Source organism: Nyctereutes procyonoides, unplaced genomic scaffold, assembly GCF_905146905.1.
Source record: "Nyctereutes procyonoides isolate TBG_1078 unplaced genomic scaffold, NYPRO_anot_genome, whole genome shotgun sequence".
Lineage (NCBI taxonomy): Eukaryota > Metazoa > Chordata > Mammalia > Carnivora > Canidae > Nyctereutes > Nyctereutes procyonoides.
In genome coordinates, this window is record NW_026575160.1 from 21,741,187 (window position 1) to 21,754,374 (window position 13,188).

At 41.0% G+C, this 13,188-nt stretch overlaps 1 protein-coding gene across 1 annotated transcript in view; it reads right to left on the reverse strand.

Moving 5' to 3' along the window:
- Positions 1-13,188, reverse strand: part of AOAH (acyloxyacyl hydrolase) — a 159,579-nt gene that overhangs the window by 58,061 nt on the left and 88,330 nt on the right. The window contains exon 12 of the mRNA XM_055314684.1: positions 7,552-7,643. Within this exon, the coding sequence (XP_055170659.1) occupies positions 7,552-7,643 (92 nt within the window). The remainder of the gene's footprint in view (positions 1-7,551; positions 7,644-13,188) is intronic.

Sequence of the window (13,188 nt, forward strand, 5' to 3'; positions counted from 1 at the left end):
GCAATCAGGCTTTCATCTTGCCCCCTGGGACGTTTCTGGCCAGTCTCCCCTGATCACCACCCTGCACACCTAGTGCTCCTTCTCCGTTCCTGTTCTCCTCTGCCTCTGGCAGCATTTGGCTAACGGTCACTTGTCCTTGGAAGCACTTTCCTCCCTTGGTTTCCAGGACACTGAACCCTTTTAGTTTTCTTTAGTTTTGAGAGCTAGTCCTTCTTTATCTTCTCTTCCCAAACTTCTACATGTTGGCATCCACCAGCCTCTGTCCACAGCCACATTTCTTTTTCATATTCACTCCCTGGTACAGAAGTTCTTAATTTGTTGCTCTCAGAACCATTTTATACTCTTAAAATTACTTAGGAACCCAGAGAGTTTTCTTTATGTGAGTTATAGCTGTCAATATTTATGTGTTAGAAATTAAACTTAGAAATTTGAAAGACTATTTTTCAAATGATTTTATTTATTTATTCATGAGAGAGAGAGAGAGAAAAAGAGAGAGAGAGAGAGAGAGAGAGGCAGAGACACAGGCAGAGGGAGAAGCAGGCTCCATGCAGGGAGCCCGATGTGGGACTCGATCCCGGGACTCCAGGATCACGCCCTGGGCCAAAGGCAGGCGCTAAACCGCTGAGCCACCCAGGGATCCCCTGAAAGACTATTCAATTAATTCATTTAAAATAATAATAGACTCATTACATGTTAACATAAGTAACATATCTTTTTTTTCTGAAAAATGTATATTTTCCAATTCTTCCTCCAATTAGTGAGAAAAATAGCATCATTTTACAGTTTTGCAACTTTCCTTAGAGTCTAACTTTAATAGAAGACAGCTCAGTTCTCATCTCTGCTTCTGCATTAAATCTGTTGTGATATGTTGTTTTGATGAAATTATATGAAGAAAATCTCATCTTAAACATATATGTAGTTAGAAAAGGGAGTAACATTTTATTTTATTTATTTTTTATTTTTTGGGAGTAACATTTTAATATCTTTTTTAGGCAAGTATGTATGGATAGCCTTCTTTGATTCTACACCAAACCTTGAGATGTGGTATTTTTTTAAAGACTGATTAGTTGCAATGTGGAATCTGAAATTATATCAATGGACTTTTTTTGCACCATATTACATTAAAATGCATTGGTCTATCTTGTACTTTGAATGGATCTTTTACCCATTCATGGTTTTACATGTCATATACTGGTCATTTAGAAAATATTAGCTCACTGAGTTATCCGGATATTCTAAATGTAGATACATTTTATGAATCAATACTGAAAATCATCCTTGTTGCTAGCACTACATATCTATTAGAAAGGTTTTGAGTATTAGGAAGCTGTCAGGTTCTTAGTAGAAAATGCAAGTTTTTAAAATTTCAAAATTTTCTTTGAAAGCTCAAATCTGATGATTAACAATCAATACTGTCACTTATTTTCCTTGAAGTTCTCTCATTTCAGATACAATATCTGCCATATATCCAATCTGAGTAATTTTAATTTATTTTCTAGTTCTTTTCAATAAAACTGGTGTTCCATGAAAAACTGATTGGAGTGGACTATAGTTCTCAGCTCCCTTACCCAAGTGCTTTTCCTTAAGACAATCATATTTGTTATGCAGCAAAAGTGCTTCATGAATATCTCCCATTTCATCAGATGAAATTATTTAAAAATCATGTATTTAATAAAGTTAATAATTGTTCTGCTTTATAGGTGAACTTTTCAGGGGCAGATGTCCCCATCTTTTTAAAACCAGGACCACGTAGGGGTGAAGACACCGTGCCTACTAATGTAGTTCGGTGCCACCACTTTGATTCATGCTCAGATGTCAGCGCCTTCATCCACCATTGCTATTGCGCATCAGTACAAATGGCTGCACATTGCAAGAGACAAATGCTATTTTAGTTCTGTTGTGAAAATAGTTTTTACCTTGTGGATCCTTTGAAAGGTCTGAGAGACCCACCTCGCGTCATGGCTCACACTTGGAGAATCACCGATATAGACTATATCCCATTCCAATCAGCCTTGGCTAACATCAAATGACCAACTCTCTGGCTAATTATTTGTTTTTCAAAGTATAAGTATAAGATGGCTAATCATTGGCACTTTCATCACATGTAATTTTTGAATAATGGATTTAATAAGGTTATTAAGCCCATTACTGTTTAGTACTTACATGCCTTTTTTTAAAACCTGAAATTAGGTTAGCAAATCTTAGCTGCAAATCCCTTCTCTCCAATTTTCTCTTTTTAACACCCCAAGTGACTTGGTTTGGAATTATACACTGCTTTTCAAAATTGTTCTCTCATATAATGTCTATTGGGTTGGAGAGAATAGATAACCTTTAACACTCAGATTCTAGGACACCTCTCATCAAAGATGTGTTTTAAATGTCCTTGAATAGCATTACTGTGCCACTTTTCACAATAGCTTTGTCTGTTTCTTTCTAAGCATGTGCTATGTTTCTGGCTCCAAATAGCAAATCTAAGCCAGAGGCAGAGGGTGCAATATTTACTCCAGAAAATTCCATGTAGTTTGCATCCTTTTATGTTGATCTACTGATCTCACTCTTATCCCTCCAACTTGATATGATAACTTCAGTAATTGCTCTTGATTCTTTTGGCTTTCATGGTTTTTTGTGGCTAACTTCACCTTTTTTAAAAAAAAAAAAGCTCGGATTGCTACCCTGTTTTTACCCCTAGTCTTCTCTGTCTCCCAGTTTTACAGGACATTTATCCCTGGCCTGCAGAACTCTACTGACTGGACCATCCCTGGCCTCAATTTCAGAAGGGGATTAGGACAGCCATAAATGCTCAGGTTAGGTGTAGTTGAGTTCAAATAGTTCTATTTGTTAAGGGTTTGGAGTTATGTTTCCCTTTCTGAGGTTTGCTTGGAGGAAATAGTACCCATAAAGAGAATTATGGGGTGTCAATATAACTAATAGCTGGGCCAGCACCCAGTATCACACAGTACGGGGCTTACTATGCAGGGCTCAAACTTTGTGTCACAGCAACCTTGGCCCTAGAGACACATGGCTCCTAGAATGTTTGACCCATAAAATAAGCCAGGTCTCGTCTGAAGGCACAGCTACTTAAAGGGTGGAGAAAAGCATATTTGGTGGGGAGAAGCAGGAGCATATTTCCCCAAAAGTTTCATCCAAGGCTTCTAAATTAAGCAGCATCATGAGGTAGGTTGTAGACTTTAATAACACATTGCCCTATAGCCACCGAGCTTAACACGGGGGAGGACTTTAGAGATGTCTAGGTACAGCTTGACTTCAGTCAAGTCAAAGGATGCTATATATTCCACTGAGGGCCATAAAGAACCAGAACCCTTGTACCTGTAAACACGGTCTTCCTTCTACTCCACCCCACCGACAGGGCTCTGGAATTTTAGATATTGCTTTTAAACCAAAAGCCCTTCCTTCCTGAATTTTGGAATTGTTTCCATATTTCCATATGTGTTACTGGGCCTTGGGTTCTTTAACTTACATAGGATTTTTTTTCTTACATTAATTGCTTTCAAAGGTGATCTGAACATGAAATGCTATTTTTAATCCTTTAAAAAGTATCTTTTTCTTCTCACTCACAGCTATAGTTCTCTTCCCCAACATTAGTTATTATCGGGTTCCCAGCCTCTAAGCTACCAACCTCACAAGGTGGGTTTTTTGTTTTTTGTTTTTGGCTTTGAATCATTCAATTACTTTCTGAATCATATTGGGAAAATGAAATAAACCACGTGGTTTTATAGGATATTGCTTTTTGAATTTTCTGGAGTCTGAGAATCAAGAGAACAGATTTTTGTTAATGTTGATTCAACTGAGGGATGTAAAGATTTGTGTTTTTTGTTTTTGTTTGTTTGTTTGTTTGTTTTGAAAGAAACAGAGCACACGCTAGCAGCAGGGGAGAGGTAGAGGGAGAAGGAGAAAGAAAGAATCTTAAGCGGACTCTATGCTCAGTGAAGAGCTCCATCTCATGGGGCTTCATCTCAGGACCCTGAGATCATGATCTGAGCCAAAATCAAGAGTCAGACATTTAACCAACTGAGTCACCCCGGCTCCCCAGAATGTAAAGATTTGTAAAAGTAAGGGGTTGCCTTTGTCTTTTAATGCATGCATGTGATTTCAGTTAGTTACATTTATCTTACAAAAAAGATATTAAATTTTGAGGGGTGAAGGTATATTGGAAAAAGAAAAGGAAAGCAACCATTTTCTCTCCCAAACTGCATTCTTTTGCTTTCCAAGGTACATTTTCCAGAGAACATTGTTAATACACAAAGCATCAGGCCGATCACAGATAACAGGAAGCACTTTCTAGAGATCCAGTCGAATGGAGAAATCAATAAATCCTATCCTGTGTTGATAAGCATTTGGACTCAAAAGGACATTTGCTCAAAATGCCTGTGGAAGTGGTCTACATGGCTCACAACTGCTGCTTCTGGGTCAATATTCTTTTTATTCTCCTGATTCCACCAGAAGAGCATCTTCATCATACTCTAATCTTTCTTTAATATTTTTTATACACTTCATAAATCTTCAATCTTTTAAGAAGGAGATTAGCCCAGCATAGATTATCTGCATGTATAATTTGCATGAGATTATAGAGATAGTTTAACAGAACCTACTGCTGGGTGTTGGGGGCGGGGTGTGCATCCAGAGTGGTGACACACGAGTATCATGCTGTTATATGTCTGTGTAACAGGGGAATCCACGGCAATTCAGATTCCAGACAGATAATTTCCTTTCCTATCAAAAGGAACCGAATATATTTTTTCTCGTTTCAGCTGTGTGGCAGAGAACACAGGCATAGCACACAGAAACAGGTGGCAAAAAGAGCACTTGGTGAGAGACAACTAGATAGCCTGGGGCCCCACAAACACAGAGAGAAAAGCTCCAGCAGGGTAGGTTACCCTACAGCATACTGGGTGCTGTGTATACCTCCTTAGGAACACAACAGGTAAGGACAGTACTCAGAGTCAACACTGAAGGAGTTGCACAGGCAGGCTGAGTTTTTGTAAATGGCAACACAGAGTCTAATACTAGAAGGTGCTAAGTCAGCACAGACTAGCTCAAGATGGGAGTGATTTTTTACCTAAAATGCACCGAGACAGGCACTTCCTTTGTGAGATGGTGTCAGAAGGTCTCTGCATAGCCCTTATAAAGATTATAACCCAGGACTGTCTGAAGGCTGGCAACTTTCCTCTCCCTTTCTCTCCACTGCCTTTCTCCTAAGTAAGATCTGTCTGCCTGCTGGGCTCTGATGGGATGACAGTGGACATGGCTATGTGACTGGAGGCCTAGTGGGATTGCGCACTGAGAAGGGAGCAAACCTGTAGTGTGAGGACAGAAGAGACACAGAAGGGAGGAAGGACGCTGGCTCCCCCTTCCACTCCCTTTCCTCCCCCCCTCCAAAAAAACCCCCTAAAAACAAATGAACAGTGTGCTTGGGAGCAAGAACCATTTTGGGGTAGAGTTTTTGGGAAAATTCGATGCAGGAAATGCGGCGTACCTATTGGTGAGTGTGAGCTGTAAGCAGAAAGAAATGAGGAAATGAGTTTTCATTTCAGCTGGGCCTGGCGAGTCGAGTCTTTCATTCTTTGGATGACTCCAGGGAAGATTTAAACTACTTGGCAATTAATTTTAAACATCAGACTGGTATTTCCTCCACAACAACTTTGTGAGACTTTAGGTCAAAAAGTGGCTGCATTTTACAGGGTTTAACTTAAAGTTAAGCTTCCATTAAAAGGATAATAAACTAGGTCCACTTCTCACTCATAATGAATTCCCCTTGTTATTGTCATAAAAGTCTTAATTTAGAGAAACTTTCAGGTATTTTTATATACAGCTGGATTGTGGAAGCCACTGAAATAATATTTTCTCAGTTCCAATGTCGGCAGTGGGGAGATCAAAAAGAGTTTTTCTTCCAGGAAGCTGCTCCAGCAGGGCCATCTCTAGATGTGTTCCAGGTGACAAAGACAATAGCAGGTGCAGCTGAGGAGAGAGGGGCTGAGGCTGGTGCTCAGGGTGCCCCAGACCACTGAGAGCATGGGCGCCCTATCGAGGGGCCCCCTGATGGACCTCTGAGGTGATGCACACCACATGTCCCCAGGGGAGGGCTCCTCTAGTTCTTAGTCATTTCTCCAGTCCATAGTGGCGCTCTCAGACAAAGTGACAAAGACTCCAGAGAGCCACGTTCCCACAGGTGGAATAAAAACAGCACATACAGGTTGGGAGCTGGGAGCAAGGCGGATCCTGCTCACCAAATCACTCTGGTACAATGTGACACCAGGTTCCATGATGACAGATCACCCCACTTATTAATGTGGGACCCTGGTCAAGTTTCTTAACCTGTCTATTTAACTCTTAGATTCCTCAACTGTGAAATGCAGAAATTAATGCCACCTCCCTTACAAAGAGATGAAATGAGAAAAATCTCTACGTAACACTCAGGACAGTGATTGGTATATAGAGAATTCCTCGTGAAGGTTACATCTTACTCTCCCTATCACTGATACTGTTAGTATTGTTATACTAACCCAATTTTTCACATGATTAAACTTGAAAACCTACATCTACACTTGAAAATACATCTCTGCTTTCCCTACATTTACAGATGATTCCTACATAATTATGAATATCCTCTCCTTTAGGTTGGTTGCCTTCCTAGCCTCTTCTCTACCTTTTTCATTACCCTAATCTCATAAATCCTTTAAGGTTTGGGCCCCTTGCCTAACACCCCAGAGAAGTGGCTGTTGATTAATTCTATGTATTTTTTTTTCATAGTGAATCTGTAGCTCTGTGTTGAGAGTTTTCTTTCGGCACATCTCTCTTCTATCATCATTTGTATTTGGTCTTATCTGCCCTGTTTGATTGTAATTGGTTGTAGAAACAGGTCAAGTCTTTTTCCCTTTGAAACATCTATAGCATCTGTGCCTGATTAGGTAGTAAGTATTCAATAAGTATTTGTAGATGAATGAGTGAAGTTAATAACAGTCAAATAAATTATTCATGATACACAATGTCCTCTATTAAATTTAAAAAAAAAACGGGGTGCTACCCTATGAATGGCTGTCCTCATGCTCTGAGTCAACACCCATCACACATAGCAAATTGGGTTTGTGTGTCACTCAGATTCGCCGTACATTCTCTCTACGTTCAAATCCAGAGCGTTAAAGCCAGGGTGATTCTAGGATCTTGCAACTTGCCTGTTAATTTTAGCCATTACCTTTATAAATATTAATTTCTGAAAGTAAATAATCAATAAACATCCTTGCCCCTTGAATGAGAAAAATTCGGTGATGTGCTTATGTATTTTCCATTAGAGGTCAATTCCAGAGCCCCTGCAGCAGGAATACTTCCTCCTTGCTAGCATTGATAAAATACAATTTGCATTACATCCCACTGCATAATGGACTCTATGTCAGTGGTGGGTTTCTTGTATGTTACTCATGTTCTAGAAGCAATTCCTAATAATTCCCATTTCAACATCTTGGGAGCAAGCCCCATCTCTTGTTCTTTCCTCACATAGATACATTGAAATGTTTAAAGGTACTCAAACATACATACCCACTAATGGAGTCCAGAAACCCAGTAGCGCCAGAGAGTTGGGGCCAGTTGAGCTCATTGGTAAGAGCTGTTGGTAAATTGATGAAGGATTTCTAAAGAAAAAATAAAGTGGCAATTATAAAAACAGTCATTTGTTTTTTACAGGTGGTAAGATTATCCATTGTTCTCTGTCTCTCTCATTCTCTTTTTCTCTCTCTCTTTAAGGAACTTTGACATATATGAAGGTTATGCCTCTTTATCATCAGAAACTTCACAAAGATCAGCATCACTCATGAACTGGCTTCCATTCAGCTTCTATGAAAGATGCGAAATGCATGGCAGCTTATAACTCATCTAACTCATCTCTCATTTGAAGGGGATGCTCCAGTAGATGGGTAAACATTCCAGTCTTAAGTTTGCTGAGATTTTCTCCACATTTTAGCTTAGACATTCAGGAAATTAACCATCTAAAGAGTAATAATACTCAAGGCCCCAACACAAATGGCTTCTCCGAGTTCAAAGCTATGCCCTCAAATATAGTGTCTCCTGATCCCTTGGGAGTCTTGGGCACCTTTGAGAATCTAATTTGGGCTTCCTTACCCCCAAAGATCCACATATACTCAACATGGCCTATGATTTCAGGGAGTTCACAGACCCCCTGCATCTCTTACACAGATTCCAGTTCAAGAACTTCTGATGAAGAGTGGACAGAACCGGGATTCACTTGAACCACATTTCTATGGTTTGTGCAAAATCACAGAAGGAAAATGATGTTAGCTATGTCTCCTTATTTTTCCTTTTATAAATGCCTTCTGGGACATACCTCTACTCTGGTCTAATTTCTAGTGAAAGCTTATCTTGACTGATGTGTTCAGAATAGGGTTGCCAAATTTAGCAAATAAAAATAGAGGATGCCCAGTTAAATTTGAGTTTCAGCACACAAACTGCGGTGTCTACATACAATGGAATACTATTCAGCTTTTAAGAAGAAGGAGATTCTGACCCATGCTACAATGTGGGTGAAACTTAAAGGCATTATATTAAGTGAAATAATCCAGTTTTGCAAAAAATATAAATACTGTATCATTCCATTTATATAAAGTATTTAGAGCTGTCAAACTCATAGAAAGTAGAAAGGTGGTTGCCAGGAGCTGGGAGTGGATGTAGAGGGAGGTGGATGAGGGCCCCATCCTTATTCTTATCCCAAGTATGATTTTCAGTGTAGGGTAGGCTAGAAGTGGAAGAGAGGTGAGTGGGAAGGATGGCTTCTTGGGATTAACCATGTTAATCAGCAACAACAATGATGTATTATCATTAATAACCATAATAATTATGTATTAATTATATAATAATATAATGTATGAATTATGATTTATTTCCATCAGAGAAGCAGAAACAAGGTCATGCAAAGGAGGCTCCTGATGAGTCTTGAAGCACCATACAGTTCCAGTGACTGGCATTTTGTCACGCCCTTAGCAGGAGGCACCCACCACTTTCTGCTCAAAACTCCACCATTATTGTTAGTCAGACACTCTCGCTTTGGTTTCTGTTTCTCCTGTCACTATACATCAAACATTTTCTGTTTTTTCTTAATCTTACTTTTTCCCTAGGTCTTTGTGCTTACAATGTGTGTGTGCTGTAGGATCTGAGAATACTCATTTCTTCCAGAGAAGACAAGAAAAACAAACAGGATGTTTGAAATTCCTAAGATGTGTTAAGCGGAGACAATGAATAAGCAGGTGGCTTGTGAGATGTAGACAGAATTCATGCACCCTATGAAGTAAGCTAGCAGCCTATAGAATATGTTGGAAGTTAAAAGAATGATATGACACTCCCAGATACCACAATCAGTTTTTTTTTCCCAGTCATCTGCATAATGACAACCTCGGATTTGGGGAACCCAGCATGGAACTAGGCTTCTGATTCTGGACAGGCCGGCTCTCCCTTTAACAGGGAGTTAGACAGGAACCCTGCTAGCACAGGGAGATATGTCTGATGTTCTCTCCAGCCTGGAGCAATAAGGGAGGGGATGGCAATTCTGAAGCGTGTCAGCAAAGTAGGAAAAGGTTTTACTCTAGAAATCCAGGAGCTCTGACTTCTGTGTCCGGCTCTATCAATACAGTAAAACTCCACCATTTGGATATGACACATTGGAAGTGGTTCCCATATTCCATCCATCTCCATTATCAGGGGTGGGTGATAAGGTGTTTATCTTCCCAGTGGGGGGAAGAGCAGATGTCGAAGGAGGGGTAATGCCAGGCGAGGAAATGGCGGGCAGCTTCATCTTGGGTAGTGGGGTCTCTCAATTCAGTCTCTCTGGATCCATCTGACGAAATGGATCTCAAATACCTGGGAGAAGCTGGGACTTCTTGCTGCTCTCAAAAAAGGCCCCAACCAGTCCTGGAATGGGTCCCACCAGGAGTTAAGCTGGAGCAGATAACAGCTGGTGCTGAATCACAGCGGGGACCAGGGTGGGTCTGTATCCCACAGCTGGAGCTCTGGAAGGCCCAGGAAGGCCAGGTCACCAGGTTTCAAAGGTTTCTCCTGGTCACTTGATTAACCCTGAAGTAATGCACATCTCTGTTTTCCTGGTTAAGTGTTTTAGACTTCACTTACGGTGTTATGGCAAAGATGGAGCTTTACCGTTGTATCAGTTTTGGTATCTCTGATGGCTGTTGCATATTACTTTATCTACTTCAAGAGGAATGTTGGGAGGATTTAAGGGCAGTAAGGAGAGCAGTTTGCCAAGCAGAAGCCGTACACTATGTAAAGGATCATGCTTGGATGGATCACCTAGTGTCCCTTTCCAAGCGGATTGTCCCAGGTTTAAGAGAGGTGAAGTTTATTGCCAGATAATAGAAGGGTTTTGAGCAGACAAATGGAAGCCTCGACATACTTGTTCTACCTTAGTAAATTTGGTAGATAAAAATGAGAAGTAATGGCCTTTAATAGCAAAGGTTTTATAGACCCTAGCAAAAGGAGAATGTTTAAGTCATATCACATTACACACTAAAAGCCTTATTCACGCAACATTATACCCAAGATATTTCAGGCATTTAAGGCAGGAAAGATGCAAATTAAGATCTCCCTCATCAACTCTCGCTTATTCCTCTTGAGCATTTATGTTCTCAGGAAACTCGTCTTAAATGTACCTTAAATGTACATATGTGGAAAGACTTAATATTTACCAAGAAAAATTTCCTCAGTTTGTAAAAAGCATCAGAAACCCAGTGAGCACTTAGCCAGCTACTGCATTGCTTCAGATAGTCTTCTGATTTTACAATGATACAAAATGTTTTTATGTCATAATTGGCATGTATATACTATTTTCGTGTAATATTTTAACATTATTCTCTGTGTGTGTGTGTGTGTCTTTCCATGCATTGAGAAAGGACATTGGCTCTCATTTTTTAACGCATATTCAGTAAACACAATACTTTGGATTTGGGTGTATTTTAAGCCCTAACTTCAACAAGCAACTTATATTTGGGTTTCTTAAAACCATCTTAAAGGAAAGAAAGATAGTAATGGCCTCAATCCCATATTCATCTGGTTGGTTCCCCTCCAAAGATAATGGGAATATTCTTGGTGCTTTTATTTCACTGTTTCCATTTGAGCCTTCCCTATCCAGCAATGCTATGGACAATGTGCACGGTGTATTCCCTTTTTCAATACTGTTAAATGGGTTAGATCTAAGTTGTTTATTTTCAAATAATATAAAGTCACTTAGAAGACTCTGCAGCTAACCTCCTTTGGAAAAAAGACACGAAAAATATCCTCTTCAGTTAAATTAAGTATTTTAAAGTTTATTTCCCAGGAACTAAACTCTCTAAGTAGACGGGTTTTGTTGTTTTACTCAAAGAAGAAAACAGGTCTGAGGTCGTCAGTCTTTGGATGATGGAGCAAGAATCTCAAGGCCTGGAGATCAAGAGACTGCTTAATCCGTTTAGCTTTGGGACCCGGAGTCTAGGAGCGTGGCCGGTCAGCCACTACTTCACCTGTCCTGCAGGTGGAGGGGATGAGGCCTCATCCTCCTGTGTTCAGCCTTGCAATCCCAAAGGCCGGCTATACTACTTCCCCGCCTTCTGCTTGCATCTCAATCTCATCGCCTCCACCTCTCCTCCTCCTCTTCACACTGTCACTACCTTAGTGCCTTTCCTTATAGGAATACCAAGTCATGAAACTTTAGGGGCCTTCCTTGACCCTGACAGATTTTCTGGCTCTGGTCTCATTCCCTTAGGCTTTGATGTGTGAATAGATTCTATAAGTGAATGTATATCCATTGGTGATCCTTGCCTGTGCTATATTTCCCGGATAACTTTGGCATTTTAGGCCAGAGTAGGGGCGGGAACTAATAATGAAGTCTCCTCACGTGCCAGGCACCGAGACGGGAAACTTGTACACACTGTTTAACTTCATCACACATCTCTGTGAGGCAGGGATTAGTCTTCTTCCTTCCTTCTTCTCTCCTTTCTGCAAACACTTTTTGAGCAACTACCATGTATCAGATGCTGGACACTGCCTCTCAAAAAAGGAGTGAGTACCCAGGGCTCAGAAGAATAACAGTAAATTGAATGAGCACGCCCCGACCTACTTGGAGGTATTGAAAAAGCCCCTTTTCTGGTGGCACCTCCTGCCACTGGTTCGGGGCCACAGAGGAGTCTGTATTTTCGGGGCAGAAACTGGCCAGTGTGTGACCCAGGAAAACTATGGCAAACAGAACTCAGAGGGAGTTGAGTGACTTGCCAAGGTCACAGAGCTGGTAGTAGGGGGCTGGGATTTGAACCCAGTTCTGGTGGGACTAGGAAGAGAGAGAGGCTCAGAGCAGGCTGGAGTCCTAACAAAGTAGGCTTTCAGGAACCCACTTGTATCTGGTCTTTGCTTTTCCCTAAGCTGCTAAATCTCATGGAATCACACACTTGGCTAAACTGGGCTTGCTAGTTGTTGAAAATGAGGCTTCCTGGGTGTCTACTGAGCAGATGGTCTCTGGGATACTGCTTTGGGTAAAAAGTTCAGAAATCTATAGATAACCCGCGAGTGGTCACCATCTTTTCCTCTGTGTTTCTCTCATATGGAAGCCACGCATAACTTAAGAAGAGTACAGAATGAATGTCGTGGGCACGCATACTGCAATGATATGTGACCCTATGCAGACACCTGCATACACACCCCACTCACGTACTCCCGGGGCCTGTTCTGTCCTCACAGCTGCCAGGGAAAGGCAGCCTCAGAGAACAACACACCCTGCGGATCTGGAGGTTTATCTTCCGGTGCGGCCTGGCAGATGAAGCTCTGGGAGAGCGGGGAAAGTGTGTTTCATCTGGTTTCTGCGTCTGCAATCTCAGACTTAACTCTGTCAGGCAGCATCATTCACATGAGCTTTGACATAGACAGCTTCAAGAATGTAATTTAACTCCAAGTCTGACTCATAAACTTTAGAATTCCATATGCAGTGAAATAAGTCTCCTACTGAGGTCCCGGTGGCCCTGGTAAGTCACTAAACATACAGAGAAAGAGAGAGAGGGACAGAGAGTCAGAGACAGAGACGGAGAGAAAGAGACAGACAGAATGACAGAAACACATCAAACGCCAGCCCATGCCAGGGGCCACCACAGATTCCTCCTTGGGGGAGCTCATAGTCTAGAAAATAAAGACTTC